Below are 21,468 nucleotides of genomic sequence, written 5' to 3' on the forward strand. Positions count from 1 at the left end.
TACATTTCAAAAAACTAACTTTTATTAAAACAAAAAAACAAAAACAAAAAAAATCAATTATTGACTCATTAACAAGATTATAAAACAGTGATTTAGTTACATAAATAAATTGATATCGGTGTATCAAATCTTAATTTCATAAGCATGTATACATGGGTCATTGTAATAAATAAAATGGGAGCGCAGAAGATTTCTACACAAAAAAAAAGAAAAAGAAAAAAAACAGCTAGAAAGACTCAGAGGAAATTGTTTCTGAAGAGAACAAGAGACACTGGACAACGTATTTTTTTCACCAAACACACGTGAGGGATTGCTTTGTTAAAGCATGAGTTACACAGCCATTCACTTACTAATTAAGGACACTAAAGCTGGGACCAAGGTGGGTTGTCTCACCTCTTAGAACGCGTTTGGTTGTTAGATCTCCTGTTTGGTTACTTTAAAGCGTTAAGACAAGGCAAGAGAAAAGGCTGCTTTTATCTTTAATGAACACAAGATAGAAAAAGATGCACAGAAAAAGAAAAATCAGACAATGAAGAAGGTAAAAAGGCAAGTTATGATAGGACAGCTGAACATTGCGGAGGAGACACTGGAAATGCATTGAATGAAAAGGGAGATCTGAGTAGTTTTTATTCTTAGCTAGATGAAATCTGTGCATAATTGTCAATGAAAGGTCTTGTTGAGCTGCACAACTATTAAGTTGCTCTGACAAGCGTTATAATAATGCACCATGAGGCTGACTTCAGCCAATGTCTTTAGATGCATGTAAACACATAATACATGATTTTCAGTCAGATTCATCTCCAATCAGCTCCTGTTTAAAGTACATTACAGTTTAATTTCCCCATAGCATCCTATGGAAAACTATGCTAGTGCAACAGCTTACATGCATATTTAAGTCCTGTATTGTGTTTTCAAACATTTAACAACCAATTGTCTAAGGTAGTCTATGTCCATCCCCTTTCCAGGATTTAGTCGAAAGGAATGAACAAAATTGTTTTCCTCCACCATCCCCAATTTGACTCAACCTGCATTTCATGATGAGATCCAGCATCCCATATATGAACAAATGAGGCCCTGTGAGTCCAAATCACCATCAACAAGGTCAGTCTAGTCCTTCTGATATGTTCTGTTTTCAACAAAAGAGAAAAAAAGGAGAAGACAAAAGAGAGAAGGAGAACGAGAGAGAGAGCAAACTACAGCGGCTTCAAGTATTTCACATTACATAGAATACTCTGTATAAATTAGGTAACATATACTTTCAGATCCTCCATATTCAGACATATACTATGGCATATATACAGAGTACAATAAATGCTCGCTCATGTTGTGTCATGTTTTTGTCTTTTTCCTGTAGTCAGTCGTTCATTTGTTCCGCCTTTTTCCTGTGTAGAGAAATCCCTGAGAACGTTCTGGTTGACAATTACTGAAGGTTCCACACAATGAACTTTAACAGTAGAAAGTCTAATTTCTATGATTCACATGCACAGAGGGAAATGACACTGGCCTAGTCTGAAAATACCGTACAATGGTGGCTGTAAGAGATGAGAGGGGACTGACATACTGACACATCTTACAAGTCTGTTAGAGCCAATTGTGGGGGTGTAAGTACCAATGCCGGGGCAGTGACATACAGCAGAGTCCAGCTCAAAAAACACTCGGCAGGAATCTGACTCCACATATCCTCATAACCTCACTAGTGACTCTCCTTAACGAAAAATGTCAGCTATCATACATGATACATATGAAGAAAGCAACCAAAAAGGCGGGTGGGGGAGCAGGTTTAATACCATTTCATGAGGTAGTCGTCTCCCTCTGGGTATCTACTTCAACTGGAAAACTATAAAGGTTATTAACTCAAACTTGGGCTGAAAAAAAACCCCCACACATCTGTACTACATTACATTAATGTAACAATAATACTCATTATCTGTGTGTAATGTGCCATCACTGTATTGCCTACCTCTGTCTTAAACAGGTAGTTATTATGGAGGTGGGTGAGGGGTTTCAATAATAACAAAAACAGTTAGCTAAGAGCATTGTTGTGTGTAATGAAGCTAATGCCTGGGACCCAGAGAAAACTAATGGCTGCTCAAGTGCTGCTGCTGCTGCTGCTGCTGCTGCTGCTGCTGCTGCTGCGTCTAAAGAAATGCTGATGGCGGCTTTCTGTCAGTGCTAACCCAAGCTGTGCCGAGCCGAGCCGAGCCGAGCAAAGCTGTGCATTGCTGCCCAGCGCCCACTGCTGAGGGCCTGGACAAGGGGAGGTGCTCTGTGAGGTTTAAAGCCTTAGTTTCTCTTTGAGGATGCCGAGACTTAGGTTATTCTTCTTCTTCTTTTTTATGTTTTTACATGAGTGCTATTGAAGAAGGGCTTCAGCCACTTGACAATATATAACTCAATGTACACTAAAAAAGGGGAAAAAAGGATGCCTTAAATCATAAAAATAAAATAACGAAAATAAAAAAAAAGCAATTTCACTTTTCATTTTCCTCTCGCACACATGTAGAGAAATACACACAACATTCACAACATGACAAATTTCCTCTCTTCTGAAAAATAAAAACACTTCTGTACACATAGTAGTAATAATATTATTAATAATAATAATAGTAATAATGTTTATAACAATAACAACAGCAAGAACAATAATACCGCGTGTGGCTCTGTTGATTTTTTTGTCATCTTTTCCATTCTCTTTTTGCTTCATTCTACAAGTCACATCCCTCTTTTTATTTGTCTATTTTATAAGTCCAAAAGACGTTCAAAAGGCAGACTCAAGTTAATATAAAAGTACTAGAGCGGGAGGGCAGCCTCCCTTTCAGCCGAACCTCTCCCTCACCAGCATCATTAGTTTCTTTTTGCCCTTGTAGATCTGTTTTAGGTTGTCTATGAACTGGGTGAACTGAATGTGTCCGTCGTGAGCCATCATGAACGTCTCCCGGGCCTTACCCAGGAACTCTATGAACTCACTGTAGTGGCGCGGGCTGATGTGTGTTAGCCGCGAGTGTGTGGTGTTGATGTATGCCCCGATGGTTGCGTCCAGCAGCTGCCTGAGTGGCGCCTTGTCCAGGGACATTAGTTTCCCAGAGTTCCTGCGGCTGTGAAGTGCCGACACCATGCCCGGCGTGGTCAGTGTGCACCGCCGCAAAATGTCCGAGAGCACGGTGGCGCACTTCACGCTCTTGACCACCAGGGGGATAACGGCAGCTAGCTCGTTTTTCCCCAGCGAGTGGCTGAGCGCACAGGCCCAGAGCACATCGTTGATGGCCGGGTGTGTGTCCTGGTTGTAACTGAGGTTCAGATGAGCCATAGCTAACGTCGCCAGCTTATACGCCCTCATCGGGTAACCCCGGTGTTCCATGTAGCGTGCTATAGTGAACAGCTGCGTGTAGCTCATCCCCGTCGCCGCTGCGTCCAGTACAATCTGATAGGCTGTCTCGAAGGCAATATGGTCCTTTTCACAGAGTGTAAGAGCAGAGAGGGCGCAGTTTTGGGGGTCCTTCATGGCACACTGCAGAGCAAGGGTGCGGGCCGATGAGGCCAGGTTCTCCTGCTGGTGGCAGTCCAGGTGAAGGCGGACGATGGTGCTGTTGGACATGACGGTGGTGGCCACGATACTGGTGGCTTCTGTGGGGGTGAAGAGTGTGAACCAGCTCTGCATGATGCTGTCTAGTGCATACACACCTGGCAAACACAAATGGGACAGAATGAAGAGAAAGTGATTAAATTATTTTACATTAAAACAATCAAACGGAAACCTTTAAGGAGCCAGTCACTTACCCACTTCAGTGGCACATGTGACCAACCAGCGCACCATCTCTCTCCGCCTCCAGTTTAACGTGGACAGAGTTATTCTCATGACCTGCGAAGGATGGGAAAAAAGGGGAGCCACAGTTGAGTTGGGGAAGAATTCATTTAAACAACAAATAAAATCTCTAACTTGAGGCCCTCTGAACAAGGACCGTTCCTATTGAGGCTTTTTAAAATATATTATATTCTACAGTGGGGCAAACATTTTATGATAATTCAAACAGTCAATAAACAGGGACTCATTTTTGGGTGGTTGATTTGTCATCAGATACTTAAACCTTCTTTATGTTTTACTTCACATTTGTGTTTTCACACAGCTGCTATTGGGGGGACAAAGCCTTAGGCAAACCTTCAAAGTAAATACTTGTATAATGGAACACATGGGGAGTACTAAAAGGAATGTAGTCTGTCCAAGATCGGCTTAGTTCACTACAGCAGTGCAGGATTGCTTCGCAAATGTCAATGAACTATTTAACAATGCATTCTACAACTTCCTTTGTGTCTGTAAACCAAATTACACAATCAACCCTGCGCACAATCAAAATAAGGAATTTTATGATAGCCTTGTTTTTTATGATAGCCTTGTTTTTTATGATAGCCTTGTTTTTTATGATAGCCTTGTTTTTTATGATAGCCTTGTTTTTTATGTTAGCCTTGTTTTTTATGTTAGCCTTGTTTTTGCTTAAGACAGAAAGAATCAGGACATGCAACATACATTTTCAAAGTGTGCCTGAGCACTCAAGAAGACTTTTAGCCAGGATCTATTAATGGAGTTATCTTCAACCCGTTTTATAACACTCAGACATGTTTATATTTTCAGAAAGCTAAAGGATACACATGGTCGGATCAGTAATGGTATGGTTGATATCTCCCAGGAACGAGAGTGTACCCTATAGCGCAAATACTGTTACCTCAAGACGATAATGCCAACAACTTTTTTCATGAAGTTATAGATACATCCTTGAACCAGACTTCATAAGTGAACCATCATGGAATTTACAGTAGTTGTCATCCTCAAAATTTGTTAGAGCTCCCAGTACAAAGGTTATCATATAGCTATAATTTCAAGAGTTTCATGGGCGTCTCAGAGAAAAAGTGGCCTTTGTTTTAACTTAATTTGAGTGAAGCATCGCTGTCACACATACATAAACAGGGGGGTGTAATGAATATGTTTCTGATTTTCCTTATAATTTGTATCCCAACTAAACTAATGAACCTACTAAACTTTAAAATTACTAAAGCCCTAATGTACACTCTTATTTGCAAGTACAGCCTGACAAGCATAATGTGCCATTACATATAAATGCCAATTTTAGCATGGTCACGTACCTGCAGACCCAGCTCCAGAGAGACTTTGAGAAGTGTGATGTCAGGAAGGCTGTCCATCAGAGTAGCGATCTTGAACGCATCTTGTGCAAGTTTAAAGATGTGAGACGAGGAGTGAATGTTTTTCTGGATGGACTCCAGGACTGTCTCCAGCCTGCGACTGTCACCTAGAAGGGATTTGAACATGAGAAAGCTTTAGACCAGGGTTATATGTGTATGTTTCTTATACTTCCAGAGAGTATTCACCAACAGTCTTTTCCTGTGTGTATTTGTGAATATACAATATGCGCACCTTTGGCAGCAGTGAGCATGGTGGAGGCAAGCTCACACTGCTGAGACTCTATGTGGCTCAGGGTGAACCAGCGGGGGTAGCGGTTGGGCACCACGGACACAATGTGATGGGGTCGCGACAGGTCACCAGACGAAGCCGTCGACTCCAACACAGGCAACCTGACAGAGTCACAGACAGGAAATTAGATCCATGTAACGCTTTTCTGCAGAAAACAATTGAACTCAATTAAATACATGATGTAATTCAAAAAACAGTTTTAAGCCTTTGATTATCATATTAAGTGAGCATTGAATGGAGTATGAAAGAGAATAATGTAAGAAAAACAGATTGACTGAGAAACAGAGTGAATCATAATCAGAGAGAAACACCAAAGGTCCACGAATGATCAAAATCTTGGGGAAATGAGACAGTAGGAAACACTGTTCAGACAGAAAGAAGTCTTCATTATCATGGTCTGAAAGTGACTTCAAAATGAAAATGACTTTAGTGATCACATGGGGATTACAATTAGCCTATCCCTGCAATTTACTTCCAACCTAGTATTTAATCACCTAGAAACCATGGTATAAATAGTATTTTCTTCACTCTAATTGGTCATAATGAAGTCAGAGCTGTGCAACACCTGCTAGTGGATGAAGGGGCTTCTCTAGTTTCAGTCTCTCATTATAATAATACTGACAGGGCCAAGTCTTCACCAGCACCAGCACCATTACCACTGTGGCCGGCTCATCTCCTATTCTGCTTTACTTCTGTTCCCTCCGCTCCCACCTCAGTTTCAAAGGTCTTCTTTCCTTCAGAAGACAGCACAACCTGGCCTTCTCTCAGCCAATCACAAAGCTAATTGAGTCCACGGGGAAATTAAGGAATTCACCTTCCAGCCCCGTAAGGCTGGACACACATCAAACAAATACCGACACACATGAAGGAAAAGTGCCAGCGCACACACACACAAACACACGCATGCATGCACACACACACCTGCCCTTTTGAAAACACATCAAAGCAGCCCAGTAAAAGCAATGTGATTCTAAATGCCAGTTTCAATTTCAGAGCAAAGTGTATGTGATACTGTTGCCATCTGAGTGAAGGCATGTACAAAAACAGCCTCCTCTCCACTCGGTTTGCCCAAGAGGGCACAGACAGGAAAGAGAAAAGGTGACAAAAACCCAGCCGAGATGCGTGCGAGTGTGAACACCAACATTTGGTGTAAAATGGAGATGTTTGTAAGCCTTAGCAACAGTCGGGCTCATTCCACACACATCTAAAGAGCTGCTAAAAGCATACACCACACTGGGGCCTTCTGGAAGATTCCTGGGGTGTAGCAAAGCAAAAAAAGTTCCTGGGTAAAGATGGAGGCCTCATCAACATTCCTGTCTTTGTTTGGTTTTCACCAGAGAGCCAGAGGCCTCCATTGGATAGGAGCTTGAGAGGCCTGGGTTGCTGAAAAATAACCCTTCCTCAAAATGTTGGGAGGAAAATCCATACTGGGCTATTGTTCCATGAGAAACCAGTGAAAAAGTAAACGGTGAAAAGATCCTAATGGACAGCTCTGAAGCATTCAATCTATGCCCAAGTATGGTATATATCCTGCTATGGGTAAATTCTTATCCAGACCCTTGTAAACTACTATATTGATATAAATATGTACTAACAATGATATATAAAACACTAGCAGGGAGCTGGAAGAGGCTATCAATCCTTATGTGAGGCTGTGAGGGAGGCAGTGAGGGAGGGAGGGAAGGAGGGAGGGAGGGAGGGAGGTGGGCAACGCTGGTATCAAGAGGCACTGTAACACCCTGTCACATCTGAGAGTGACACAGCAACCGACCAGGGAAGATAGATGTTATACTATCAGTGGACACAATATGTTAATTACATATTTAGGAAGGACTCATGGTAGAAGTTTGAGTAGATTTGGAGTATGGAATAGTAAGAAGCATTACAATACAATACATACTGAATGTATATTAACAAATGAAAACAACACAATATGATACAAAAGAAGTGAAACCCAAGAAATAAGTAGGAGATGTTGATAAAAAGCAGTCCAGTCAGGTTTTACCTAAATCCTGAGGCCCTTTGGGAGTTCTGGTCAGCATCACCATGACTACTGACCTCTCTACATCATGCTCCTTTCCCCTTTTCACTGTAAACACCCTTCACTTTTATAATCCATCAAGCGCACATCTATCAGCAAAGTGTCGCATCCGCGGGATGACCTCCACTCTATACACAAACTCAGAGTTGGAAACTTTCATAAAGGCTGACAGGAAGGATCAAGACATATATGACCCAAATGTAACCCCTAATTTTTGTTCACTCCTCTTAAGTGCCTTGGATGCTTGAAATGACATTTGTGCTTTGGGTGATGCATTATTTTCTATACAGAAAGTACTTCATCAGACAGCCCTCACTGTCAGGGGAATATCTCCAAAATATCTCAGTCTCACTCCACAGTTATCTTAGAAAAAATCCATATTTTTTACTTTCTTTGCAAGAAAATCTCAAACAAGTTTTTGAGCAAGGTTTAAACGATTGTCTCCGGTTCAAGTACAGAGGTATGTAAGTAGTTTTCGTCAGCAATATATGCTTGGATATAACAAAATAAAAACAAAATGCTGACTTTTTTGCACCATTGTTGTTGACAAGTTTTATTCTTAATATAACCTGTGTGTAAATGTGTTACAATATATTTTATTACACTCAAGTTTAGTACCTGGTAAGAACTTTGAGGTAATTTTCACTTAACTTGAGTATTTACAATTCATGCCACTGTTTAGTGCAGATAAAACCTTACTAAATTGTAGAAATATGTTATATACTACATGTATTTGCCAGCAATTGTTACTGGTTTGCTTTCCAATTAGGGTTCTAAATAAAAAAAACATATGAGCAGTTTCTTTACTATGATGCACTATTACAAAAGACACACCCAAAGAAGATTATGTTATAATTAGCTTCACCTCCTGCAAAACACTTAAATGTTGCTGACATGGTTAGCATCAGTAATGATTTATTAATGATGCATTTTTAAATACCGGAACCCTACTTGCAACAGAAAATGTTTACGTTGTTCAGTGCATACTGTCTTTAACTTCAGTCACTGAAAATTATTTCCTCTGCTGCTGCAACTACTGATTACAAGTGTCTTGAAAGTTTGTAGTGCTACAAAGCTTGCCTACCTGCTACCTGTGAGTGTCAATGGTATGTCATGCTATTAGTTTATCCTCATACTGCTGTTTTATTATACAGCGTGGTATATTGTAAGATTATGGATTATGCAGAGGATCAAAGGTTACGGATTACAGAGGATCTAGATTCATTAGCATTGGAAGACTCCTATCTCATATGGAAATCTCATATGATAACAGACGGCAGGGATTTGTCTCTGTGGCTCTTCCAAAGAGTTGCGATAAGGACGGTCTCCGGAGAGCGAGCTTCTTTTTCTGAGGCTGCAGTCAAATTCTGGGCAGCCTGTGAACCAGTAGGCAGCTCCTCTGTTTGTGTGTTGGCCGCTCACACCAAGCTATCTCACAGCATATGCTGCTCTCACACGCTTTAATTAACTTGATGCGCAGCGCATAAACACACACACACACACACACTTTAAAATACTAAATATCTCATTTGTGTATGGAAGCAGTCTGAATTACTTGTGTAAAAAAAAAGTAAAGAAAAGCTGGCTTGTGAGCAACTGCAAAGGAGAAGACAAATAGAGAAAGCAAGTGAAAATGTGTGTGTGTAAATGAGCTATGGAGCTAGACTTTCCCTCTCTCTTCGTACCAATGATAGTGTTATAATAGGTCCATTAAAATAGCCCTGGTTTCTTTACCTCCTCCTCTATATTTAACTGTCCGCCGTCCCGTGGGAGCGGGGAGGTATATGCTATCATATTACACTACGCTACATTACACACATTCATTATGTGCTGAGTAGACACCCCTGGCTCCCAGGAGCACCCATAAGTGGCCAAATTATTCTAAATCGCCGGTTTCACACCACAGGAGTGAGGATGGAGGAGTTGAGGGGAGGAAATGTGGAAGGTGAAGGGAAGTAGCGATGGAGGGAGGGGAGTGGCTGACTCAGGGAAAACAAGTTTGGGACTTTGGTCTTGAGTCAAGGAAGGGACACTCAGCGTTGCAATGTGTAACCTTAAAACCACACGGCCCCTCACAAAGAAAGCCAACCATGTTGTTTTGGTTTTGTTAGCACGTTATTTCAATTCCTGACACCTCCCAACTGGTTAACTGAAGGGAAAAGTGAATGATGAGTTTGTTTTCCTTTTCCATTTGTGCGACTGTTTTACACAATGGAACAAGCCAGAAAAAACGCACTCCTTATTCATTGACTAATCATTTGCCAGTTCCTCAGCAATGGACTGTGTGAGAAACCTTTGTAGAAACAAAACAAACATCTTCCTCACACTGCCCTCTCCCTGCTGGCCCTGCATGTGTGTGTGTGCACTTCCTCCTCATTACAGCCACACTAATTACACTCTCATTAATGTAATTAATATTCACTGATCCAGCTCCCACTAGTCACAACATCAAAACACAGCAGCGCAGACTGATTAACACACATACACATGTACACATTGTCCACAGAGGAATACACTCAGGAGCTTAATATAGAGAGATCACATGGAAAATGCAAAGTCAGACCCACAAACAGGACTGGCCCCCAAACTAAAAACAGACTCATATAAGACACACAGTCAAATGCTCTAAACCTCCCAATTCCCTGATCACCATGATTCAGCCACGGCGACTGACTTTAAAGTTTGAGTAGACCAACGATGCACAAGGAGAGATCACCACATATTATGTTTTAATGTTGAAGTTAGTGACTTTATCAAAACAATTCACATGCTTTAGAGATGGAACCTGGACATGTGAATAGGATACTCCAGTTTCAGTTTTTCAAATACTGAAATTTGAGTGCAATTGAAAGGGATTCTGACTTTTGTAGTCTAATGACTACAGTTTGAGGTTTTAGTCATTGCTCCACAAAAAACAGACACATTTTGTGAGTAAACAGCCCATGTTAAATAGTTTTTCTCCACTCGCCCCAAAGTTTATCCAAAAATAAGTGGTTACATCTTTAAATTAAAACCAATCAAATGTGATTGCTACGCAAAAGACACACAGACATAGACTCAAGCACACACACCCACAATTAAGACCTACCGCATGGCTCTCAGTGCAATTTTGTACGACAGTTCAGCGTCGTGAGGTAGGAGCGAGGTAAAGAGATAGCGGGCGAAGGTGTGCATGGGAACACTCTCTCTGTGGACGATCTCTCCGAGGCCAGAGTACGGGCCAGCTGTGCAAAAAGCAAAGAAAACACACAGACATATTTAATGGCTGAACGAGAGAGTTAGAATAAATTCACTCATAAAACAATTATCTGTCTCATCAGGTCAATAAATGTTATGGTTTGGTTTTGAAATTTATGGTATCTACAGTATAAACAGACAACCAAAAGCAAGTTAATTTTTATTTTGTTGTATATTGACTTTCTCTATAACACCCCGGGGAGTGACTTATCCCTCCCAGCCAGGAAGAAGCAAAGCCACGCGGCATTAAAACAAACTGTGACGTGAGAAACCATATGGTTGTGTGTGTTCAGATTTTGCTTGCACTCTCTCCCTTCCCTCCCCCTATCTCTTCCTGCACTTCCCCTCGTCTCTGGTGGGTTATTTTAAACCCCAAAAGGCTCCTAAGCCACAGACCACATCACACAGCGTCGCGGCTGCAGCCTCCTGGGGCCCACAGAGGCCTCCTAGCCTGGTGCTCTATTAGCAACGGAGTCAGAAGTGGGTGGTCGAGCCTGGGCCGAGGCAGAGCTGGGGTTTGGGTGGGGACTGGAGACTGGGCCGAGCCCTTCAGGATGTGCCCCCTTCTCCTCCTCCTCCTACTCCTCCTCTCTTTCCCATAACCAAACCTCATTCTGTTCTAGCCCCAGCCCTGTAAATGTACACACTGTTGTGTGTGCACGCATGTGTGTGCTAACACAATACCCCTGGTGTTACTGTGTAAAGATCTCATTTTGGTCTGGCCCAGGGCAGCTCAGCCTCTATTTGCACCACAAAATGAAAGGATAATAAATAGTGAGACAGAGGCCAATGTGTTTTTTCCTGTTTTAGCAAGAATGTGTAGGGTCTTGGTTTGTGGGAGGGAGAGAAAGGATAAAGAGGAGGTGTGTCTATGCAGTATATGTCTGAGTGTGTTGAGACTGCTTGGAGGTGTGGTGAAATAAAGGGACAATAATGACAAAATACTATCCCTTACCCTCTAGCAGAAAAACAGCCTGTTTACGGAAGATTTTGACCAGGGAGTCTCCAGTTCCACTTCCTGCAGCTTGGCCAATAGCTGCTCTTCATTGCGACACACCTTCTCTTGAGCATACAGCCCGTCGGGCATCACCCGCTGCTGGCCTAAGCCAATCAGAGCCGTCTCCACTGCCAGCGCCACGTACGATTCACCATCTCCAAGTAATCGCTGCACGGGCATTCGCTGGAGCTCTGCTCGACTTACAACACTGGAGCAGTCTGCAAAGAGGAGAGAGAAAACTGAATTGGCATAAAGTGGTAGTCAATGTATGTGTTATTCTCTGAGGTTGTGGGCACCAGAGTAGTCTGTCTCCTATGGAAAACCACTGTGTCAGTCACACAGTGAGGTCTGAACCCAACAACCATCCAAAATAAAGATCAACGCCTCAGGAGCATTCCTCTGTTCACTTCTCTACCTCAGAGGAGAGAGGGCTATTTCTGTGAGCAGAGGAGGCAATGAGGGATCTTGGAGCGTAGGAGAGGAGAATTGGAAAAAACAAGAGGAGTCGGGATAAGATAAGACAGAGACTGGAGGTGAATCTGCAATCAAACTATTCTTTCTAACTTCTAATATATATATATATATATATATATATAGACCATAAAAGTACTATATCTAAACATCAACAAGGCAGTGATGTGAGTATAAATCATTTATATTTGCATCCCATATTAAAAATCAACTCCTCAAAATAATATACAAAAAAGGTGAAAAGCAATATTAGTACAATTTATCGGAAATAGACGGAAGCATAGAAATGCCGTCGCATAGCTCAGTTAGTAGAGCTGATGGCCCATGTACGTTCTTGCCGTGTGTCACCCCGCTGTCTCCCCCTTTCCTAGCTGTCACTTGAGAAAAAGGCACTGGTTGCCCAAAAAAAATCTTACAAATAGAAGGAAAAAAAAGTATAGAGAAAATGTATAGTAATATCTTTTAGGATTGTTTTGTGTTGGCTCAGATGTGAGTTGAGTATGTGGGTACATTTGTTTCATTCAGGCAACCAGCAGTACCTGACAGGTCTAAGCAGGTGTTGGAGCCCTCCTCTCCTCCTCGTCCCGACTCTGTCAGGGTGCTGAACAGGGTACCGATGGGATCCAGGGGGTGTCCTACCCAGCCCTCCATGTTGGTTATGGATGTATGGCCTTTATGCAGCAACTCTAAAAAAGACACAACAGATAAAGACACATGAAGCAAAGAGTGCCAAAAAACTGACTCTATCAAGGGCCTCCACAACTCAGAACAGCGGGGAACATATCTCTATAAAATGACCTGCAATAGAAAAGTGAACAGTTCTTAATTACAATGCAATGATAACAATAATGATTAAAAATGAAAAAGCAAAATGGTTATCAAAACAACCACACATTTTTCTCTTTGGTATGGAAATTAAGTCCTCTAGCTTAAAAACATGATGACTTAAGAACAAACTTCACAGTTGTATGAATGTATCTTTCTCTCTTTCTGCACATTTTTCTTTACCCTTGCTATTAGAAGGTTTGTATGGGATGGAATGAGGACAATGGGGTTTATAAGTATAATAAATGAGAAGGATTTGCTTTCTAATTTGTGTTCTAACAATAGAAAACATGATAAGAGAATCTAGCTTCACCTTTCTTGTGTCTGCGAAAGTGCTCAAGTTGCCTCTGCTGTTGCCGCCGTAATGTGTTCACCACGGCGATGGCAAGCCGGAGGGCTTCTCTGGGGTAACCGTGCGATCGCAGGGCGTCAACCCTGGCACAGGCCGTCGGGACGTGTTCTAAGGGCATACACAACATTTGAACTCCAATATTTTACACTCTGGGTACTGCACATGCAAAGTCCAATGTGTTGTGTATTAATAACACATCACACACACCTACATGCACCCAGACTCACCATGCCACAAGGGCCAGCCGCGTGTATCAAAAAGGGAGCCATCCTGGTTGTCATGGTAACAGTAGTTGGCATAGAGGTCACTGGCGATAATGTGCTGGAGGTGTCGGTCCTGCCAGTGCAGGTCACATGCCTCAATGGCCCGTGTGAACACAGTCCTGTGGGGGCGCATCTCTGCAGAAGAAGAAGAAGAAGAAGAAGAAGGAGGACAGAAGTCAGCATGAGTTGTGTGAAGATTAATGCTCCATCATCTTTACTGGAGGTAATGGAGGGCAAGACTCACACGCATGGTCATTTGGTTGCTGTTCTTGTCCTATATGCCCACACATTTTAACATCTAATAACACCATCATTTATTATCATCATTATTATAAACAAACAGACCCAACAAAAATGGCAGCCTGTCCTTGCTTCTGATCTCTAAACTACACCTCCGATAGGATGACAGTTTGTTGATCAGGTCTATTGAAACGAATGAAAAAACTGAAACTTTTTAAACCTTGGGATAACAGTAGTGCTCCGTGTGTGTGAGATAGATGTTTACAAATTCTTTATGCATTGACAACCCCCTCCCACAGAGTTACGTTTTTGCAATGTAAATAGTTTACTGACAGACATTCAAAACTTCTCAAACTCTGACCTTGGTTGCCATGGGCACCCTGAGGCAATGAGTGGGTTAGGTTGGGCAGTTCATTGCCGTGGTTACCATCCTCCCAGGGGCAGACGTCCACGCTGTTCCATCTGCGCAGCTGGCGCAGCCACGATGACTTCTGCTCCGCTTTGCAATGGGGGTTCAGTACGATGCACATCCACAGGGCACCTGGACACAAACATAATCACACACACACACACTAAGTCAGCTGCCCTACTTCGCAGTGGGTGACAACAATGTCAGCAATGAGTCATAAAATGCAGGTAGGTGTGTCTTTTGAGTTTTAAAAATCCTAAATACAATAATCATGCAAGAACTGAATGCTGGAGGCAGTTTTCGAGGATGTGCAGCATTCATAACATGGTTTTTCTTATTTTAGTGCACATTTTGTATGCTGGCGCCATCTTGCACTACAGAAGTCTGTGAAAACAGAGAACTTAACTGGTCCCGAGGCAACACTGACTGCACACACATCATTTTGGAGTAAATTGGAACAAACAGAATATGAAAGTGGCTTTGTCTCTAGGGATACAAGCACATTCAGGGATTTTACTCTCAATACTGCTGGAGATATGTACACTCTACAGTGTGTGTGTGTGCGATTGTGTTGTACGTATGCATGTGTGTATAAAAACAGAGAGAGTTTCGGAGAAAGGACGAAGACAAGGACAGAGTCAGAACATGAAGAAAGAAATAGATTACAAAAGGTTCAGAACAGAGGGAGAGTAAAAAAAGGAGATCGAAAACGAAATAGGAGCGGAGATGATTTGGACAAGGAGAGATGGGTGAGAACAAGTGAATGAGGCTTGGCTTTGTGTCTGGAGGAGAGCGGTAGCTGCTGCTCAAAGAGTAGAAAGACAAGAGGGGGAGAGAGAGAGAGAGAGAAAGAGAGGGAGGGAGAGCGGCGCCGAGAGGCAGCATTCACCACACATCAGGGGGAGTGATAAGGACTTGGGAAGAAGGGTTTGAAGTGTGGACTTCAAAGAGACCGTACACACACTTCCAAAAATACGTGGGATTGAAACAGATGAGATCACTGTGCTGTCCTTACAAAGTGCAGAACAAGACCAAAGGGAGAAAACGAACATCATCATCAGCAACAACAGCCGCAGTTGAAGCAGCAACATCAAGCGAGACATTAGAGGAAAACAAAAAAGACAGGAGACAACACTGCTGCTGTCCCGTTGACGGGCCTGTTGGTTTGTGGTGTGTGAAGAAGTGTTTCGCTGTAGGTACAGTACATCTGTCAAAGGAACCGTACACTATCCCAAACCCAGTGACTGCATGGCGAGCAGCTCTCTGTCACATCAACTAAATATATAATGTGAAACATCACGGAGGTCACAATATTTGGGATTTTGATGAGGCGCGTGCTGCATTAAACGGATTGTGATTCACAAAGACACTCTTGCTGAGCTGCCAAACCTGCATTCACAGTGAGAGGGAGAGACGGCGCTGTCAGGGACGAGTGTGTGCGTCTGAGAGTGTTTGTCTATGTGGGCCGTCTCTGACACAAAGGACACATAAACAAACAGGAAGAAAAATGTGTGTGTGCCTTTGTCTCGATGTCTAGGTTCGATCGCCCACCTTGCTAAATCTGTCCGTGACTGTGCATACTGGGAAAGAAGTGTATGTGTGTGTGTGTGCGTGCGTGTGTGTGTATATTTGTGGGACAGTCATTGTGTGTGGTGTGCGTTTCCTTCCTCACCTAGCTCGTCCCAGAGCTGTCTGTACTTGTCGGTCATGGTGGTGCCCTGCTGTCTCCACAGCGCCAGCCGAGGGTCGGCCATGAACTGCTCTGTGATCAGTGTTAACATCCTCGCTCCGTTGGAGTCACGCATTTTCAGCATCTCCCTCACCTACAGGAGGAGAGAGGAGGAGACGGTGAGGATGGATTACACACACACACACACACACACACACACACACACACACACACACACACACGAACACACATGATACGAACAGAGAGCAATGATAACACACAGTGACACACACAGTGATATAAAGACACAACAAACAAACAAACAAAACTGCACAAAATAAATGACAGAAGTATGCACACTTTAAATAGGTGGTTATTTTATGGGTTTTAACAAATGCATAAGTTAGTATATCTTTTTTATTATTGTTTTATTCATATCTAAAGTAATTTACTTTTTTTTTATTAACCTTTTCGTGTTTCTTTTTTAATATTGCATATTTCTCTTTTTACGTTAGCTGCTGATTACAATTTTCATAAGAGGGATGAATAAAGTTGATTTGAAAAAAAATGTGCACACAGTTCCATGCACCTCAGATCGCATTTTCTTACAATTTACTAAAGTCAAACCATTCACTTGCAGATAACACAAACAGACAGACACAATTGTACAAAAAGCAAAAATATCATATACTATTTGTTTATATATCTCAGTATTTCCTATTCTTTTCAAATCAAGAAATGTCTTAACGTTATAGAACTATTGGAAAAAATACAATAATAATAAAAAATGTAACAAACATCTTTGTCAAAACAGATTCCATAGACTGTTTTAAATGTAACCAGTTTATTTCTGTAGTGGTTCATAATCAGAAGCTGAGTTTCTCCTCCTCCTTCAGTACTGTATGAAAGATTTGTATCTCAATTGCAACAGGCACACATTTATTGTAAACCTAAGTGATCAGCATCTTTTAGCAACAAAGACATACCCACTCTAGGAATATAAAATGTTGGTTGAACTCATCCCAGTATTTTTGTTGAAAGCCAAAGAAAAAAGTGATCAAGGGTAGGCTACTTTATGGACGTGTGCTCAAATAAGCACATTAATTATGTTATTTGTCTCTGCGGTAAGAGGAGTGAAAACATTTATTTACAAACACACACAATGAAAGAAACACAGACACAAAGGAGCACATACAGTATATACATAACACATAATCAGTGGGTGTGTGTTTATCATTTGAGGGCAGCTCGGTGTACGTACAAATGGGTACGTGACTCTCGCCGTGGGTGTGTGAGAGACAAGCGTATATGTGGCTGTCAGTGGGTGTGTGTACTGTAAAGGATGAAACAGGCATCAAAGAGCATAAAGCCCAGAGACATTCTAAAAGCAGGCCAGGGTGGATGATAATGGCCTTGGCTTGCAGTTTTTACACCGTGCACAACATTAATGCTGGCCTAGCGCTGCCACTGTAACACAGAAAGAACCACACATCTCTCATGTAATCGCTTTATCGCGGGTTCAGGATAGTACATAGTGCAGGCTTTTTCTCTCTTTATGTTCCTTCGGCAATTAGCTGCAGCTAAGAGGCAGCTCGCCTTTTAATGTATGTGCCAATATATGTAAGTTGTTTTGTCTGGGATTACTTTGAACAGTGAGGGGCTCTTTTCATAAGGGAATAGAAGAGAAGTGCACCAAAGAGAAGTAGAAAATATTTATTAACAGGATGCAGAGGGGAGGAGCAGAGGCTGCATTGTGTGTGCTTTTGTAGAGAGAAGAAACCGCTAAAGGAGGGATGTGAAGCTCCACAGCAGGGCACACTGCATGTCTGTAGCATTCAGGGTCGGTATGTGCTGTATGCGTGTTGTATGTGTTGTGATGTTCTATATGTAGATGGATAATGCTGCTGGTTCCTGACCTTGCTGAAGAGCAGGTTGAGTTGCTTGCCCGAGCCATGGTATCCTCCCTGCGACAGGAAGAGCTTGACTTGCTCCTGAACCTGCTCCTCATCGAGATGCCAGCAGTTCTCATCGTCCACACTGGCTCCGGCTGTGGGGTCCGGGGCCCCTACACAAATAGAAGTACAAATGTTGAATGTGCATTGGCCTTATGGTTCCTGATATATCATAATGCATACAGGCGTAAAGGCTCATACATAGTATACCTTACAGATGCATTATTGTATCATTATTCACCCTGATGTAAACATGAACAAAAATATAAACCATAAATGGGAGAAGACAACATTTTCTTAAGTTCAAACATTAGTCATTTGAAAATATTTATTTGTGTCATTACAATTATAAGAATTATAAATTAAAGAACACAAGCAAATACACTCACACTGTTATAGGCAGTATGTATAATGTATTTAACAAAAAATGAATTAGCAAGTCTTTTGATCATTGATTCAGTGTTTTTGTCAATGATTTTTAAACTTAATATCTTTAGGTTTTTGACTGCCTGTTGTACAAAGCATGAAGCAGCACCTTGGAGTTTAGGAAACAATGGGATTATTCAAGAACATCTGTAATAAAGTAAAAGAGTAGTTTCAGTCTAGTCTGAAAAGGGGTAATATAACAGCAGCAGTAGTAACTATTAGTAATATTATGCTGCAAACCCTCAATTGTTCTATCTCATATTAATATTATGGACAGTGATTTTGCACCAAATTCATGCATATTTTGTAAAAAATGAGCCCAAACAAGTAATCCATTGCTTGTAATACATGCATTGATTGTATCATACCAAATAATGTGGAGATCATAAAAAGCTTTAAAAGCAAAGGACTGCAGTTCTAAATAAACGCAAAATTAAATGACTGACATTTTATTTAGTAAAATGTTTCTAATGCCCTCCTCTTTTACCTGATTTCACTTTAATGTTCTTCTGTGTTGCTTTCCCTTCAGTTTCTCCCGTTTATTAAGGTAAGCAGCAAGTGCAGTATCGATAACAATAGATATGCACTTTTCTTTACCTCTCAGAAACTCTCCTCCTCTGTCTCTGTATGGTTCTCTCGCTCTCAGAGGTAAATAACGGGTCTATAGTGTTGATTAAAAGCACACCGTCTCTCTTTTACTGTCTGGATCTCACTAATGAGTAACATTGATCCTGCCACGCTTTACCTTCGTCATTCAGTCAATACACGCATACATTTAGAGGCAAGAACAAATGCGCACACATAAACACACCTCCATGATAATAAACATGCCCCACACCTTGTCCACGCTCACTGACACACACACACACACACACACACACACACACACACACACACACACACACACACACACACACACACACACACACACACACACACACACACACACACACACACACACACACACACACACACACACACACACACACACACACACACACACACACACACACACACACACACACACACACACACACACACACACTTTCCCTTACCGTGGACCTGGTTGATCTCCGAATTCTGCGACAGAATTTCGTCTGCCAGTTTCTGCGCAGTAGGCAACACTTCGGTGTGGTGGACTGAGATCAGGTACTGAACGAACTTCTGTAGCTGGTCTCTGCTCATCTGGAACAGTGTTTCTGAGATGGGCAGGTGCAGTTTGACCTGCTCAGGCTTCCGTACTCTGTAAAGCGACAGCGCCACTACATGGGCGCAGTAAAATATGTCTTTGTTGCCGCAGGTGCATGTTACTGCTGTGATCTTGCAGCGGTCGAAGCTGACGCTCACGCTGCAAACTAGCTCTGGGGTGGAGGGTGTGGCGGGGTCAGTCACTGTGCCGCTGAGATGGAAACCTGAACAAGTGAGAAAGAAAACAACAAAATGTTATTCAAGATTTTTTTTTAAAGACATTAACAATGTATGTAAAGGTATTCCTTCAATTACACTTGTCTCATCCTTACATCTTTACTTCATCAGATAAATGTATATTCATTCGAATGAATCAACAATAGTTTTGATGATCTGTTGATGTCCAAATGAAACTGGCTCCAGCTTCTCAGAAATCTCCCAAATGCATATCTGGGCACTTGTGAACTTGTGATTGGCTTATGGGACAATTTATAGAACAATATCGATTGATTTATAAAATAAATGAATTACCCTCAGCTCAGTCACTGATGAAATGTTCCTTAGTTGAAGCCTTACGCCACTTAGTTTGTTTTTACAGTAAGGAATAAACCAATTAGTTAAGTTTTAAGTTTCAGAGAAACTTCGACTGTAAGTACAATGAGATGTCCATCGTCATTTAGTCAGAGATAAGAGCTGGTATCTATTGTCTCCATACAGAGCCAACAACTGGAAGTTTGACCTAAAACATTTATTAAATGAAATTGGATAACTTGATCATCTCATTGACTGTGCCCTTTAGTAAATGACATTACTGTATAAATGCCTTTAGGAATGAACACGCTCAGGATGAAACAGACTCAGTTGGACAGTCACCTGCCAAAAGGCCCCCTTTTTTTCTTATCGTCAGAGCATGATCAGGACCAGCTGCCGACTACAGTCATGACTCTGAGAGAGTCAATGAAAGCGAGAAACCTAGATGCAGGGTCTCGGATCGGGGATGCACTGGCAGGGGAACTGAGAGAGATATTAGGAAGTGAGTTGTGAGCACGGCTGTTACAGTATGAATTATACAGCCTCTTGTTTGAATATAATGTTTGATCTCATCTTGACTGCGCTATCCGGAGGCGCGGCTAGTCATTATGCGAGGATGAATATGAATGAGCAGGGCGGGGTCCCCGGCAGTGGCCTAAACCACACACTGATGAGCATATGAAAGAGACACACATGTACGCACCCACCGAGACGCTGTGTGAGATCATGCATTTATTAATAATGGGAGTGGTTAGGACAGGCAGAGAGGAGCTTATGAATGCATTTATGTGTACAGGAGAGATCTCTGAAATGCATGTGGACCAGGCAAAGACATACATCTCTTAAATACTTGTATCAAAGGACTGAGCACACGCATTGCTGTGATATCAAGCATGTATTAACGCAAATATCAAAGTGTATTCTAGGCCTCTACATGAAGTAAGAAGGGAGGGGCAGGATTTGAATATTTTATAAGATATAGATGGAAATGGGTGAGGGGTACACAAGCAAAATGAACAGAGGTCAGATTAAACTACTGATGGTTAAAGGTTGCACTGAGAATGCAGGTACATAAGTAGAAAAAGAGAGAAGAACGTAAACAGAGGGACAACCCTTAGCTATAGTGTTGGTGATGCCCTCAGGATGGAAATAAAAAATAAAGCAAGCTGGTTATATTTCTCTCCCTAAAGCACAAACACTCAGTCAGGAAACCCTCTTAATCACCATCAACACGAGTTGGACGTATTCCTTGTACAACTTTAGAAATCTCAAATTCAAAATGCTCCGTTAGCACAGATTTTGCAATCCTGCATATTTGCAAGAGCATCACAACAGAAATAGCCATGTTTGGTTATTGTATTATGAGTGTTAGCTGCAACTATCCA

The 21,468-nt window shown here is 41.8% G+C and overlaps 1 protein-coding gene across 1 annotated transcript in view; it reads right to left on the minus strand.

Annotated features, from left to right (window-relative positions):
- LOC134873581 (zinc finger SWIM domain-containing protein 6-like) overlaps nt 1-21,468 on the minus strand; it is a 43,797-nt gene continuing 22,329 nt past the window's right edge. Inside the window, 14 exon segments of the mRNA XM_063897334.1 lie at nt 1-3,681; nt 3,778-3,859; nt 5,137-5,300; nt 5,426-5,583; nt 10,612-10,747; nt 11,716-11,769; nt 11,772-11,975; nt 12,768-12,914; nt 13,367-13,513; nt 13,633-13,803; nt 14,270-14,449; nt 15,990-16,140; nt 17,903-18,051; nt 19,420-19,776. Of these exon segments, the coding sequence (XP_063753404.1) occupies nt 2,816-3,681; nt 3,778-3,859; nt 5,137-5,300; nt 5,426-5,583; nt 10,612-10,747; nt 11,716-11,769; nt 11,772-11,975; nt 12,768-12,914; nt 13,367-13,513; nt 13,633-13,803; nt 14,270-14,449; nt 15,990-16,140; nt 17,903-18,051; nt 19,420-19,776 (2,966 nt within the window). The 3' untranslated portion in view covers nt 1-2,815.

This window comes from Eleginops maclovinus, chromosome 12 (assembly GCF_036324505.1).
Source record: "Eleginops maclovinus isolate JMC-PN-2008 ecotype Puerto Natales chromosome 12, JC_Emac_rtc_rv5, whole genome shotgun sequence".
NCBI lineage: Eukaryota > Metazoa > Chordata > Actinopteri > Perciformes > Eleginopidae > Eleginops > Eleginops maclovinus.